General features: G+C 34.6%; 1 protein-coding gene across 2 annotated transcripts in view; it reads left to right on the forward strand.

The window, feature by feature from the left end:
- ATP2A1 (ATPase sarcoplasmic/endoplasmic reticulum Ca2+ transporting 1) overlaps window positions 1-14,758 on the forward strand; it is a 28,821-nt gene that overhangs the window by 6,959 nt on the left and 7,104 nt on the right. For both annotated transcript variants that reach the window (XM_053695028.1, XM_053695027.1), the window contains exons 4-14: window positions 2,831-2,935; window positions 3,855-3,993; window positions 5,909-5,989; window positions 6,092-6,177; window positions 7,028-7,325; window positions 8,003-8,169; window positions 9,107-9,195; window positions 9,802-9,904; window positions 11,880-12,011; window positions 14,090-14,215; window positions 14,333-14,551. In XM_053695028.1, coding sequence (XP_053551003.1) covers window positions 2,831-2,935; window positions 3,855-3,993; window positions 5,909-5,989; window positions 6,092-6,177; window positions 7,028-7,325; window positions 8,003-8,169; window positions 9,107-9,195; window positions 9,802-9,904; window positions 11,880-12,011; window positions 14,090-14,215; window positions 14,333-14,551 — 1,545 coding nt within the window. The remainder of the gene's footprint in view (window positions 1-2,830; window positions 2,936-3,854; window positions 3,994-5,908; window positions 5,990-6,091; window positions 6,178-7,027; window positions 7,326-8,002; window positions 8,170-9,106; window positions 9,196-9,801; window positions 9,905-11,879; window positions 12,012-14,089; window positions 14,216-14,332; window positions 14,552-14,758) is intronic.

The following is a 14,758-nucleotide window of genomic DNA, read 5'->3' on the forward strand; positions in this document are numbered from 1 at the left end:
CTCTGTGACCCCCTTCTCCTTCCCTCCCTTTAATAGCTGCTTCAATTACACAAAAATAAAGCCATTACACACTGGCACATTGTGACCTGTCTGAGAATGTCCCAGGACAGGACCACTCACTGTCATTAGCTGGGCTGATCGACAGCAGAACATTTAATTTGCCTTATGCCTTATAAAATCAGGACTGACATTTGAAATAACCTTCCTATTTAGTATTCCATTAATAACATTGTAGAACCCATATTAAAAAAAAAATATTTAAAGTATATACATTAAAATACATTATTTCTGATCAGGAAATAAGTAAGAATCAATTAATCTTGTTATTAGGCTGATATAAAAAATCTTGCACATTTTGTTCACACGTTTCCTGTCTGAGCTATTAGTGTCTGTATCAGAATATACAGTACTCTGTCACCAACCTAAATTAACCAGCAAAGGAATGGAACATACAATCAATAAGGTAAATATACTGATGGGGATTGACACTTCTGTACCTATATTAACACACATGGATACATACTATATACACCAACTCATAGTATATAGTTACCTCAAAAGAAGAGCCAGATATAGCACAAGATATGTTTGCAAATGTATACACCCAATTTACACACACACATGCGCACGCACACACAGATGCAATAAGTCATACTCATATACACATTTAAAACCTAGTATATGTGGAAACATTTATATCCTTTGATATATCCATAATTTGACTTATAGAAGAAAGCACATTTAATTGTCTTATACACAACATATATTCCATATGTATACAGAGTTGCACATGATTTACACTTTTGTGCATGTAACAAAGGCAATACATACCCAGATACATGGTGCAGAGGCTAAGCTGAACACACTTTTATAAAACTCAATAACACATCCAATCCAATTATAAAAAAGATTATTTAGGAATATAAATTATTACTACTAACAATTATACAGAGTCACCAACACACAAGGCCTAACATGCTATTTCATATTTAGCAAACTATTTAGGTGAGGGCCGTATACTGGATTGCACATGTGTAAGATGACACGCACATATCTGATACCATCACGCCTTAGCGTGTGACTCTCTTTACCAATGAAAGGGTTAAGCCTAAAGCTAACCCTGACCTTTATTTTTCCCAATGAGCTGCACATTCTGCAGGTTAAATTTGTCTTGAAGATAACTCTATCCGGCCAGTGGCCAGCTCAAGTGTCAGACAGCTGCTGGGACATGACAGAGACACACACAGGGAGAGGAGGGGGGAGGTCAGGATTGACAGAGGGTGTTCCTGGCTGGCAGTGAGTGACAGCTCCGAATGGTGTGTGTTTTGAGAGAGCGACAGCTGCATGAAGCATGAGAGCGACCCATAAAATACCTGTAAATCTATTCCAGTGTAACACAAGAGGCTGTTTATATGGAATGAGATGTGTAATGACAGAGACCTGCAGGGAGCATAGAGATATCAGGACACTCTACTATCCAATAGGAGACTGATACCCCAGAAGGCAACAGGAGAAAAAAATAAGTTAAAACAGATTGCATCATTTAGCAACAAAAGGAAAAAAAAGAAATGAAAAAAGAAATAAAGTGGCAGAATAAGTGAAACAAATATAAAATAACCTTTATTTATTTTGCATAATTTTAGGGTAATTTGACTCTGAAGAATGTGTTTTTCCACTGCCCCCCAAAAAGTTGGAGTGTATCCTGCAGGATTTAGAACATTGACCCAGCAATATGGTTAACAGTGATCAGTTCAGGAGCTTATTTATTGACCACATAAAAAGAGATAACTATACTGAAGAGGTTTTATTAAGGGTTATGCCCCTGAAATGCTCAGAGAAAACAATTAAAACTTTGCTAACAGAATTTTCATTTAAATAAACCATTTACTTTATAAATCTTTTTCATTTATCATTTGCAGTTCAGTGCTTAGTTATATGCTGATATATACTATGCACATAACTAAATACTATTAAAGGGACATTCAAGTCAAAAAAATGTTTATGATTCAAATAGAACATGCAGTGTTAAGACACTTTCCTATTTACATCCATTATCCAATTTTGCACAATCTTGTTATATGCTCACTTTCTGTGGCACAAAATCCTACTGAACATGTGCACAAGCTCACAGGGTATACATATACAAGTGTATGATTGGCTGATGTATATCACATGATACAGGGGGCTGGAAAATGGGAGAAAAAATACATTTATCAGAAAAAAACTATTGCTTATTTAAATTCAGACTAGGGCCCCTATTTATCAAAGGTCTTGCGGACCTGATCCGACAGTGCGGATCAGGTCCGCAAGACCTCGCTAAATGATTTAACATTGCACCAGCAGCTCACAAGAGCTGCTGGTGCAACGCCGCCCCCTGCTGACTCGCGGCCAATCGGCCGCCAGCAGGGAGGTGTCAATCAACCTGATCGTACTCGATCGGGTTGATTTCCGGCGATTCCTGTCCGTCTGCTCAGAGCAGACGGACAGGGTTATGGAGCTGCGGTCTTTAGACCGCTGCTTCATAACTTGTGTTTCTGGCGAGTCTGAAGACTCGCCAGAAACACAACCCTTCAAGCTCAGTATGGAGCTTTATAAATATGGGCCTAGGTGTTATTGCCTTGTCTTTTTATTACATATTTGTTAATTATACAATTCTACTGCATTGAGTGATCCTTTAAGTCCCTTTGAGGTGAAAAAAATAATATAAAGGTTTCTGTTTAAAGTGCTGCTCTGCAGCGTATAGATTTGTAAGCATGGCAGGGGTTAAGATATCAGTATTTATTATATAAATGCTTGCGGATAAAAAAATAATTTCATCCTTTTTTAACAGGTGCTCGCCTTGTTTGAAGAAGGTGAAGAGACCATCACAGCTTTCGTAGAACCCTTAGTCATCCTCCTTATTCTCATTGCCAATGCGATTGTTGGAGTCTGGCAGGTACGACATTTATATATTATCTTTATTTGTAATGTGTCAACAGATTCTGCAGAGCTATACATGGGTACAATAAACAAAATGCAATGAAGGCAGACAGCGGTAGAAGGACTACAGGGAATAGTTTCCTAAAAAACCTACGTAATACTTAAGTAATATAACATAACTTGTATATGTGTTTTGCACTACTGCTCACACTACTACACAGGCTATGTTGGGGCCTATGCTTTTTCATGACTTGAAAGATTTGTTTGTGGTCAGTTAATGGTGCCTATGTGTTCAAAGATTAAAGCTTGTAAACGATTGGTGGCAGAAGTGGGATTACATATTAGTACAGCTAAAAATTAAAGATGATGTAACCTGTAATGAGATAGTCAAATAAGTAAAGATGTATTAAGTGGTATTATGTAAGCAGCCAAGTATTTTCATAAAGTGATGGTGATGAAAATTAAAGTGAATCTTCATTCCAGGATGCCTAAATTTGAATACCAAAAGTAACAAAATATAAAGCAGGCTGGTGATAATCCTTAATATAAATATTTAGTGTGAACAAACTAATAAACTTTAATGAATGATCCATATAAATAGTTAAAATCAGGATCAATAGAATATTATTAAATTAATAATGAAAAGCCTGTTTAATTGCAAATGCCAACTATATTGACCATTGCAAAAACTGTCACTCATGCACAAGATTTTGGATAAAAGTTTATCATATGGATGTTTGTAGAAGCTCTGTATGCCTTCATTTATAAATCTTAGTGAACATCAAAAAATCAGTGCTAAGACAAAGATTAAAAATAAAATGGACATTCAGTCTCTTTAGTTTCAGAATGATTAGCAGCTGTCAAGTTTATTAAGTGGAAGAACATCAGTTTAGGACTGGCATTATAATGTTTTCTTGACTATCTCTGGATTGTAGGAAAGAAATGCTGAAGATGCTATTGAGGCCCTTAAAGAATATGAGCCTGAAATCGGTAAAGTTTACCGTAGCGACAGGAAATCAGTACAGAGAATCAAGGCCAGAGAAATCGTGCCTGGAGATATTGTGGAAGTGGCAGGTGAGTTGAAATATCTCCACATGTATTTTGTATCATCCAAATATGCTTTAACCTATGTACTCTCTTGTGCTATTGCTTGCATAGTTTTTCTATATTTTGTAAAATTTGTGTAAAACATTCTAAATAGCTTATTAATCAGTCCTAAATTATACATAGCTATCATGGGCAACACTCACAAAGAGATCTCACCAGCCTCTCCAGTTCCTAAATGTTTCTAAGCAGCCAATTCACTAAAGAATGGACAAAGGAGGCCCAAGAAGCTAGAGAGGCTGGAGTGACTATGACCTGTTCGAGAATTCTGTCCCATATGTGGTTGAAACTATAAAAAGAAAAAATCTTAAAGGAACAGTCTATACCAGAATTTTTATTGTTTTAAAAAATAGATAATACCTTTATTACCCAGTCCCTAGTTTTGTATAACCAACACAGTTATATAAATACACTTTTTATCTCTGTGATTATCTTGTATCTAAGCCTCTGCAAACTGCCCCCTTATTTCAATTCTTTTGACAGACATGCATTTTAGCCAATCATTGCTAGCTCCCTGGAACTTCATGTGCGTGAGCTCAATGTTATCTATATGACACACATGAACTAACACGCTCTAGTGGTAAAAAAAAACTATCAAAATGCCCTGAGAGAAGAGGCGGCCTTCAAGGTCTAATAAATTAGCATATGAACCTCCTAGGTTTAGCTTTCAACTAAGAATACAAAGAGAACAAAGCAAAATTGGTGATACAAGTAAATTGGAGAATTGTTTAAAATTACATGCCCTATCTGAATCATGAAAGTTTATTTTGGACTAGACTGTCCCTTTAATGCACCCTTAGCTTTGATTAATGTATTTCAGAACAGTGGTAACTTATTTCGTAAACCCAAACAAAATTAAAACTATATTACATAATTGTTATTTCCCTACCTTCTAATTATTTTATTTTTTATATATTGTTTTGAATTTTATTGAGTTTAAAAATATATTATTTATATAGACCTGTAAGCCAAGTCCATATGTTTGTTTCTGTAAGATAAAGGCATTCTGTTAAAATCTATTCTCTTTTTCCGGAAATATTGTACATAAAAATATAAGAGAACTATTGTAATAGCCAACAATAAAATAAAGTCAAATTATTATTAAATAAACTTATTACACAGTATACCATCTCCTTATTTATTGGATTTTCTCTATATTCATGTATAAAATCCCCCCTAATGTCTCCAAGTAACTAGCTCCCTTATATGAATCATTCTCTTTAACTTTTATGCTTATAAACATGATGTCATGATGATCTGTGATATATATATTTTATTACATTCGGCTATGTGTTATATAGCAGGCTTTGAGTACATAAGGGCCACAAATGTCTTTGAATATAAGTATATTTCAATGTACTGCACCTGCTATCAAGCAGAGAGACCCTTAGATTTAGGGCTGTGTGCTGTGCGCAATGACCAGCGTAAAACATGTCAAGGACCAGTGTAAAACATGTCAAAGTGTTCCAATTTGTTACTCTTTAAATTTATTTATGCCTTTAAATTAATTACTATAAAGATAATTTTAAATAAAACAAAAGCATTATTTTTTTATTATGCCAATAAAATAAATGGATACAGGGATATATATTTTACTGGCAATACAACGGGGAAAAAAACAGATCATTAGGGGGAAATTGTGTGTGTGTATATATATATATTATATTTCATTATATGCTTTGTTATTGATCAGTAATCTACATATTATATAATGTAACTAAAATGTGCCCATAGCCCACCTTTTTAAAAAACAAGGTTCTATTGAGGATTTGTATGGGAAAAAACTTTATCCAACTTCAGGTGCCATTTTGACCGAAATATAAAAAAAAAGAAATATGCGCCTATTCTCAAAATAACCTTTTCAAATGATCCCTCTATCCTGTAGTTGGTGACAAAGTCCCTGCTGACATCAGACTCATCAGCATTAAGTCAACCACCATCCGTATTGATCAGTCCATCTTGACAGGTACGGTAACCAGGTCAACAGATCCTTCTGTTTTGTGCAACTTCTGGAGTAGTCCTCTTATTCCTTCATGAAGATCTAACTTTGAGCATTTGTCCCTCACAGGAGAGTCAGTCTCTGTCATTAAGCACACAGATGCTGTCCCAGACCTCAGAGCTGTCAACCAGGACAAGAAAAACATGCTGTTCTCTGTAAGTAACATCTGTCTCTCCACCTTAAAGACACATGGAAGTCAAAATTAAACTCTCTTTCCAATTTACTTTTACATTTATCAACTTTACCTATTAATCTTGGTATGTTTTGCTGAAACTTAGCTTGTTTCCATTACAGCATACACCTGACTTCAGTACGGCACTAGTGTTGTTTGCAACAATGTTTTGCATATAGTGCTCAAGAGACACTTTCACTCTACTGAGCCTACTGCAGTATGCTCTCATGAGCTAAGCTAAGTTTCAATAAAGGTTACAAAGATAAAGGGGTAAAGGTAATAACAGAAGTAAATTAAAAAATGTAAAACTATACGCTTCATCAACAAAATTTAATTGTGACTTCCATGCCGGTTTAACTTTGTTATCTGTTATTCTCTTTTCTTTTTTACATATCTAAAACATATAGGTCACAAAGCTATTAAAGGATTGAAATTTTAGATAGTGGAACATGAAGAGAAAAATTGGTGGTGGAGTCTTTTTTCATCCAATCGCCTCTTTTTATTTATCTCTTTTTGTTCTTCTCTTTAGTGTAGTTCAAGGGTTTTCAAACTTGCCCTCCGGCCACCCTAACAGGACAGATTTTTAGGATTACCTTGGGAGAGAGCAGGTTAATAACCACATTTACTATTCAGGTGATTATTTCACCTATGCTCCAGTTCAGATATCCTGAATATCTGATCTGTTAGGGAGGCCTGAGAACAGGTTTGAAAACCCCTGGTGTAGATCTCTCCAACTCTTTCCAGTTCTTTTTAGTGTAATTTATTTCATCATATATCAATCTCCTTGTCTTCTCTTTATGTCTATGTTTAATTACCTTTATTTTATTGTTCAGGGTACCAACGTAGGTTCTGGTAAGGCTATTGGTGTGGTCATTGCCACTGGAGCCAACACTGAAATTGGTAAGATCCGTGATGAGATGGCAGCCACAGAACAGGACAAGACCCCACTTCAACAGAAACTGGATGAGTTTGGAGAACAGCTGTCCAAGGTTATCTCTCTCATTTGCGTTGCTGTCTGGCTGATTAATATTGGACACTTTAATGACCCCATCCATGGTGGCTCTTGGATCAAAGGCGCTGTTTACTACTTCAAGATTGCAGTGGCTCTGGCTGTAGCTGCTATCCCCGAAGGTTTGTCTATATCATTGTTTTCCTTCTCACCTCTTATTACAGCCACATAAGATATTAAATGTCATGAAATATCTGAACTGCACAACACTTTTATCATCTTCCCAATAACCCCAAGCTCAGAGATTTCTAAAGTTACACTAAGGCTTAAGATCACTATCAATGAAGCATCTTCAAACAATGCTTCACTAACATGGATGTGATTGCAGTTCGGGGTCGGCTCTTACAAAACAAACCTCTAAACATTGAAATTCCCCATAATCCTAGGTTTTACAAGAAATCCTTAAAAGACCATTAAATACAGTAGAACTGCATAATCAATGCAAATGCATAATAAAAAGATTTACTTGTATTACTTTAAATAAGTAGATTTTATTTTTTAAAAGTAAAGTTTTATCTCCTCTGTATCATGTGACAGCTATCAGCCAATCACAAAACACATATACTTATATACTGTGCACTCTTGCACATGCTCAGTGGGAGCTGGCAGCTCAGAAAGTGGGCATATAAAAGATTGTGCACATTTTGATAAAAGAAGTAAATTGGAAAGTTATTGTTTGTTTTTTTAAATCGTATGCTATTTCTGAATCATGAAAGTTTAATTTTCACTTTAGTGTCCATTTAAATTCTTAGATTGCAGAATTATCAAGCACTACATATTGTTCTCCCTTTAATTATAGGTCTCCCCGCTGTAATTACAACTTGTCTGGCCCTGGGTACAAGACGTATGGCCAAAAAGAATGCCATTGTAAGGAGCTTGCCCTCTGTAGAAACTCTGGGTTGTACCTCTGTCATCTGCTCCGACAAGACTGGCACCCTGACCACCAACCAGATGTCCGTCTGCAAGGTAAGTCTACTCATACATCCATTCTATGGTACCTATCAAAAACTCTATCATTCTTTTAGTAATACTATATTAAATTGAATCTGGACATTTCAAAAATCATGTAAAAAATGGCAGGGACAAAAAACTTTTGGGTTTTTCTTTTGTATTTTCCAAAACTTTTACTTAATTTTACTTTAATTTGTTGGAATAATTATAATATCTAAATAGTTTTAATACTCAACATAATATCCTTAATGGAGTGTATATAGGTTATAGCTTTATAGCCAGATCTGAGCACTGTGCTGCTATGAGGTTCATAGATGATGAACTTGTTAACGGGAGAATTTAATAAATTAAATATTGTGTAGTTTGTGCATAAACGTCCAGTGACTTACACAAAATCAATATTTAAAAAGTATTAAGCTAAAAATCTTAAACAGCAAATTAATTATTTTAAATAAAGACAAATAGTCTGTACCATTAAATACCATCCTAATTTGATTTTTTTGGGGGGTAACTATTAAAATCCTAGCCTGGTGGATTGTCTTATTTTGCTCTGATAATAAACATCTCTGTGAATTTTGATGCTTTATTTATTATGTCTAGAAAGCATCAAGATATGTAGTAACAACATCACATTTTTGTACACATAATCTCCTGTCTATTTATATGAGAGTTATACATTCTGCCACATCTGTTCATGGTATAGTTTGCTGGTACCAAATAGAAACAATCCTGCAAAATAAAATAATTTAAATAATAATTTTCTCTTTAGCAAATAATGTAAAAGTATACGCTTCAGTGATAGAAGCATATCCAAATAACTGATCATTTATAAAGAATATCCTCTAAATTATAGCATTTTTACAGCTGCAATGTAATCAAAAATCACTGCAAGATTCTATAAACCCCAAATAAAAATCCTTTGTCTCATATTTGTGCCTTTTGTGTTCCTCAGATGTTCGTTATCGATAAAGTTGATGGAGATGCCTGCTCTCTGAACGAATTTTCCATCACTGGTTCCACCTATGCCCCAGAGGGAGAAGTGTGAGTAGTCAATGGTTTTGTATTATTTTGATTGGTTACTCTACTCATGACCCATATGCAAGGCACCTATAGGGATAGATTACTCAGTCACTACTACAGCACAATTAATAGTAGTAGCAATAATTAATGGATTCTAAATTTGCATCACTCTAAAGGCAGACAGGAGATAATCTGAGTGAACGAGGTTATCTATGGTACATAACAATAAATCCAGCCCTGTCTGTGTGTGCTGGGGACATTTTGCCTCATTCACCCCAATAATGCAACACCATCTCCTAATCTCATTTGATATTTTTGAACAAATCATATTTTCTCTCTATTTATTTTTCCCATCACATTTAGTATTTTATCTAAATCTTGCTTGCAATATTCTCACCTAATCATCATTTCCACGTGGTCTGCCTCACTCTGTTAATTTAACCTTTCTTTTTGTGAATGCTTTTGCTTTTCTATAATGTTTTTAATCTTTTTACAAATGTGGCAGCTTCCTCTACATCATCCATATTCTCCCTTATGCCTCAATTCTTTTTTTTTTCCATCTTTCTTTTTGTCATTCCATCACCCCCCTTTTCCATCTTTCACCTATTTCCGTGGTGCCTCTGTCAGTTTGAAGAATGATAAGCCTGTGAAGGCCGGCCAGTATGATGGTCTAGTCGAGTTGGCTACAATCTGTGCACTTTGCAATGACTCTTCTCTTGACTTCAATGAGGTAAAGAAAACTAAATCCACCTCTACCAGTTTACAGTTTTCACCTAACTCCTTGCCTGACTGCATGCACTAAATATACTGGAAATGTCAACAAGTTAAATATCTCATACAAAACTACATACATTAATGTTGCTAAATTTAGATTATGTTGGATTTAAAGGAACATGTAAAACAAAATTAAACTGTAATGGTCCAGCTATCTTACTTTTTTTTTTTAAAAAATAATCAAATTTAATTCTACTACCAAAAAACCCTCTTTCTATTGGTCTCCTTTGTTGTTGCTATCAAGGAGAGCATACTGAGAAGTGTTTTATTTACTAATTTTTATACTATTCATTATTGGTATACATTTTTTTTTTAAAGGGACATAATACCCATATGTTAAATCACTTGAAAGTAATGCAGCACAACTGAAAAAAGCTGCCAAGGAAATATCCCCTAAACATCTCTATATAAAAAAAGGAAAATATTTTTCTTCAGCTCTAAACAGTAAGTGCTCTGTGAATAGCTATCCTTAAAGGGATAGGGAAGACAGAATTATACTTGCATGATTCTGATAGAGCAGATCATTTTAAGACACTTTTAAATTCACTTCCATTTTTAAATGAACTGTATTCTTAGTTTAAAAAGAATATGCACATATACTAAACTAGTAAGAGCTAGCTTGTGATTGGTGGTTATGCACATTTGTCTCTTGTGATTGGCTCAACGGATGAGATCAGATAGCTCCCAGTAGTGCATTTCTGCTCCTTCAACAAAGGAGACCAAGAGAATTAAAGGAATAGAAAGGTCAAAATTGAAATGAGTAATATACTAGCAAAAATGCTTCAAGGAAAAGGTTATTACTTTTTTCTGCAGCATACGCATATATCCTGTGAGGGCCCGTGAACCAGCATTCAAACAAGACACCTCAGAGAGCTGGCAGTTGTGTGTATTGCTTCTGAAAACAAAATTTGTGTCATACAAGCTACTGCTGACTGTCTGAGAAGGTGTCTTGTTTGAATGCTGGTGCACGGCCCTCACAGGATATGTGCGTATGCTGCAGAAAAACAGTAATAATTTCTACTAGAAGCATTTTTGCTCATGGAAGTATATTGCAAAAATGCTTATAATTCAAATTGAAATGTGTCCATGCAATAAATTGGAAAAAAATTAAAATTGTATAATCATGAAAGAAAAAAATGTGGGGTTCATCTCCCTTTAAGCTACTGTCAGCTGCATCTTGAAAAAAACAAAATCAAGAGCCAATCAGCTTTTTCAGTGCTCAGGTCACATTTTACTGTGATCTCATGAAATTTCACTAAAATCTCACGATAGTAAACTTAGTTACACTGAGTAGGACAATAACATGACTGCTGCACATACTAGATGCATGTTCCCTAACAAGTCCTGGGACTAGCATCCTGATTGGCTACTTAAAAAACCCTTTTCAATGGGATGTGGCTACTAAGGGAATTTCTAGGTAAAATATCTTCCTTTTTTTACATAGAGATGTTCAGGTGATATTTTCTAGTTAGCTTTTTACAGCTATGCTGCATCACTTTCAAGTGCTTCAACATTTAAGTATCATGTCCCTTTAACTGACTGATATTCGCCCTCTGCTGGTTACCCAATAAATTGCAAAAAACAGCAATAGTTTAAAAACGCTATCAAGTTTTCTAAAAAGCTTTGATGTTATTTCTTTTATATTACAAATATATATATATATATATATATATATATATATATATATATATATATATATATATATATATACTGTATCATTTTATATTACCAAGTCAAAGTGTTTAATGTCCCTTTAACACAATATTTTCTACACTTCCACAATTGATTTACAAATATGTTTTTTAGTGAAATCCCTGTGAAAAACACTAATGATTCTGGTATGGCTTGAGTTTAGAGAATGACAATGAAAAGCTTAGTAAAGAAGTAAAACTATCTGAAATGAGTATTATTAATATCTTTTTTGTTTATAGTCCAAAGGAGTATTTGAAAAGGTCGGAGAAGCCACAGAAACTGCCCTGACAACTTTGGTTGAGAAGATGAACGTGTTTAACACCGAAGTTAGAAGTCTGACTAAAGTAGAGCGTGCCAATGCTTGCAACTCTGTAAGTACTGGAAACCCTTAAATAACCAGTATTTAAAGGGGCATTACATTATTCACATATATCACCAATTTAGCACTGCATTGCAAAAGACATGCTGTAAAATAATTTTATATTTTCATTACTACATTTTGCAAATAAAGAGCAGCTCAGGGATACACCCTTTAAAATCCTGGTGGAATCCATGTGTTTGGTCTCTTTTGCTGTGGTAAGTTAGGGACAAATGCAATGAAGTTTGGACTCTGAATCTAACAGATCACTTTTTTAGAGGGTTCTGTTGAAATTTACCATGATAGACACTTTTCAGAGGAATTGTAAAGCAAAAGCAGGCAAAATAGATAATTTAACTTGCAAGAATCAGAAAGAGCATGCAGTTTTAAGACACTTTTACAATCACTTCTATTTTCCAATGTACTTGGTTCCCATGGTATCCATTATTGAAAATGAATATGCACATATCCTACACTACACATTGGTGGGAGCTAGCTGGAGATTGGTGCCTGCACACATTTGTCTCTTGTGTTTGGCTAACTATATGTGTTCAGCTAGCTGCCATTAGTGCAATGCTGTTCCTTCAGCAAAGGATAACAAGAGAATGAAGCATATTTGGTAATAAAAGTGCATTTGAAAGTTGTTTAAAATTGTAAATTCTATCCGAATCATGAATTACATTTTTGAGGTTTCCTGTCACTTTAATTAAACATTTTGCAGGGAGAATAAATGTTGAATGTATTATTATTATTGGTTATTTGTAGAGCGCCAACAGAATGCCTTTTAATTTCCCATAAACCCTTTGTATACAGCAATTTAATAACCTTATAGCTAAAACACCTATCATTATATTACTTTATCGTATAGAGTACCAATTGACACACTTTTTATGTCTTTGCTTATTATTGTCAGTGCTTATAACCTTCACATTCCCAGAAATACCCAGAAATGCCAAGTGCTTGCTTCCATAGATAACTCATTATGTAACACACCACTGACTGCCTGCAATGTGTCAAGAAATGCCCTATACCAGACACCTGCCTTCTGTTTGTCATATACTAGAAACCAAACTCCAGTTCAGCACAACATGTAACATACTATCCTTAGCACCTGCTGTTACTGTATTATATACAGCTATGCTGTAGCCTATAATTTAAGTGGTGCTATGAACAACTATGGCTCATTGTCCAAGACATTAGTATCTTTAAAAGGATAGAATAGATAAATAGACTTATAGATAATGAATAGATAAATATGACCTGAACTATATAGATATATTATCAAAACCAAATGCATTAGAGACAGACATATATAAAAAAATAACTAGATAGACAGATAGATAGATAGATAGATAGATAGATAGATAGATAGATAGATAGATAAGATATGCAGAAATAGATATTTAAAATCAATGGCGTATATTCTTTTTTTAGCTTTTGGAAATCTCTGTCATACTTTCCAGTTTTTAACTGGAAAATTTATTTTATATATGTCCATGACACCCCAGGGTAATAAAATGTAAAAACTACCCTCAGTTGAGATCTATAGACAACATCTGATAATGTCTATTAATGTATGACACTAAAGAAGATTAATAGACTGTGCTCAAAAAAGATACAAGGAGAAATGTGTAATCTTTTCTTCCTCAACATTAACTCTTATTATCATGACACCCTTAGCTCAATTTTAAAACACTCTGATTTGCCCAAACGCCATGATCAGAAATCACTGTATTAAAGTACAACACTATTAATGGCACTTAACATTTCTGTATATGTTAAAGCTACTTTATAATGTATAATTTAATTGTTTGAACAAACAATAAAGGTTCCATGTTATTTTAATATGTGACTACCTCTCTATATCTACTGGGTCTATCTATCTATCTATCTGTCTCTCTGTCTGTCTGTCTATATATCATATATATATCTATCTGTCTATCTATCTATCTATCTATCTATCTATATATATATATATCTGTCTATCTATCTATCTCTCTATATATATATCTGTCTATTTAATCTGTCCGGACCAAAAAAAGTATAATAAATGTCCTAATTACCCACAAATGTTTGCTTCCTTTTTCACAGGTAATCAAACAGCTGATGAAGAAAGAATTCACCCTTGAATTCTCCCGAGACAGAAAGTCTATGTCTGTCTTCTGCTCCCCTGCCAAATCATCTCGTGCTGCTGTTGGAAATAAGATGTTTGTCAAGGTATGTTTAGAGATTACTGAGAAGATACAAGCAAGGAATGGTGGAGTCAGCTATACAATTTGTTCTTCTGTCCCTGTAATATTGCTAATTTTAACAAATTATTTTATCTACTTATAGGGTGCCCCAGAGGGTGTGATTGACAGGTGTAACTATGTTCGTGTTGGCACAACCCGCGTTCCCTTCACCCCTGCTATCAAGGAAAAGATCCTTTCTGTGATCAAGGAGTGGGGCACAGGCAGAGACACCCTACGTTGTCTGGCTCTAGCCACAAGAGACACTCCACCAAAGAGAGAAGATATGTTGCTGGAAGACTCCACCAAATTCGCTGAATATGAGGTAGGCTAGATCCTGTTTAATAAGGTCTACAGAAAAGGCTAGAGTACTCTTTTGAAATGAAATAAACCAGAGAATTGCTATGCTTGGCATCCTCAATCTTTTTCTAACTAGAGGATATATTTGAATTATTTGGAAAAAGTTATCAAGACTTATTCCTCCAAACTCCCCACTTTTGTAGATAAATTATTTGCTATATTTTTTTAAATG

This window comes from Bombina bombina, chromosome 11, assembly GCF_027579735.1.
Source record: "Bombina bombina isolate aBomBom1 chromosome 11, aBomBom1.pri, whole genome shotgun sequence".
Taxonomy (NCBI): Eukaryota; Metazoa; Chordata; class Amphibia; order Anura; family Bombinatoridae; genus Bombina; species Bombina bombina.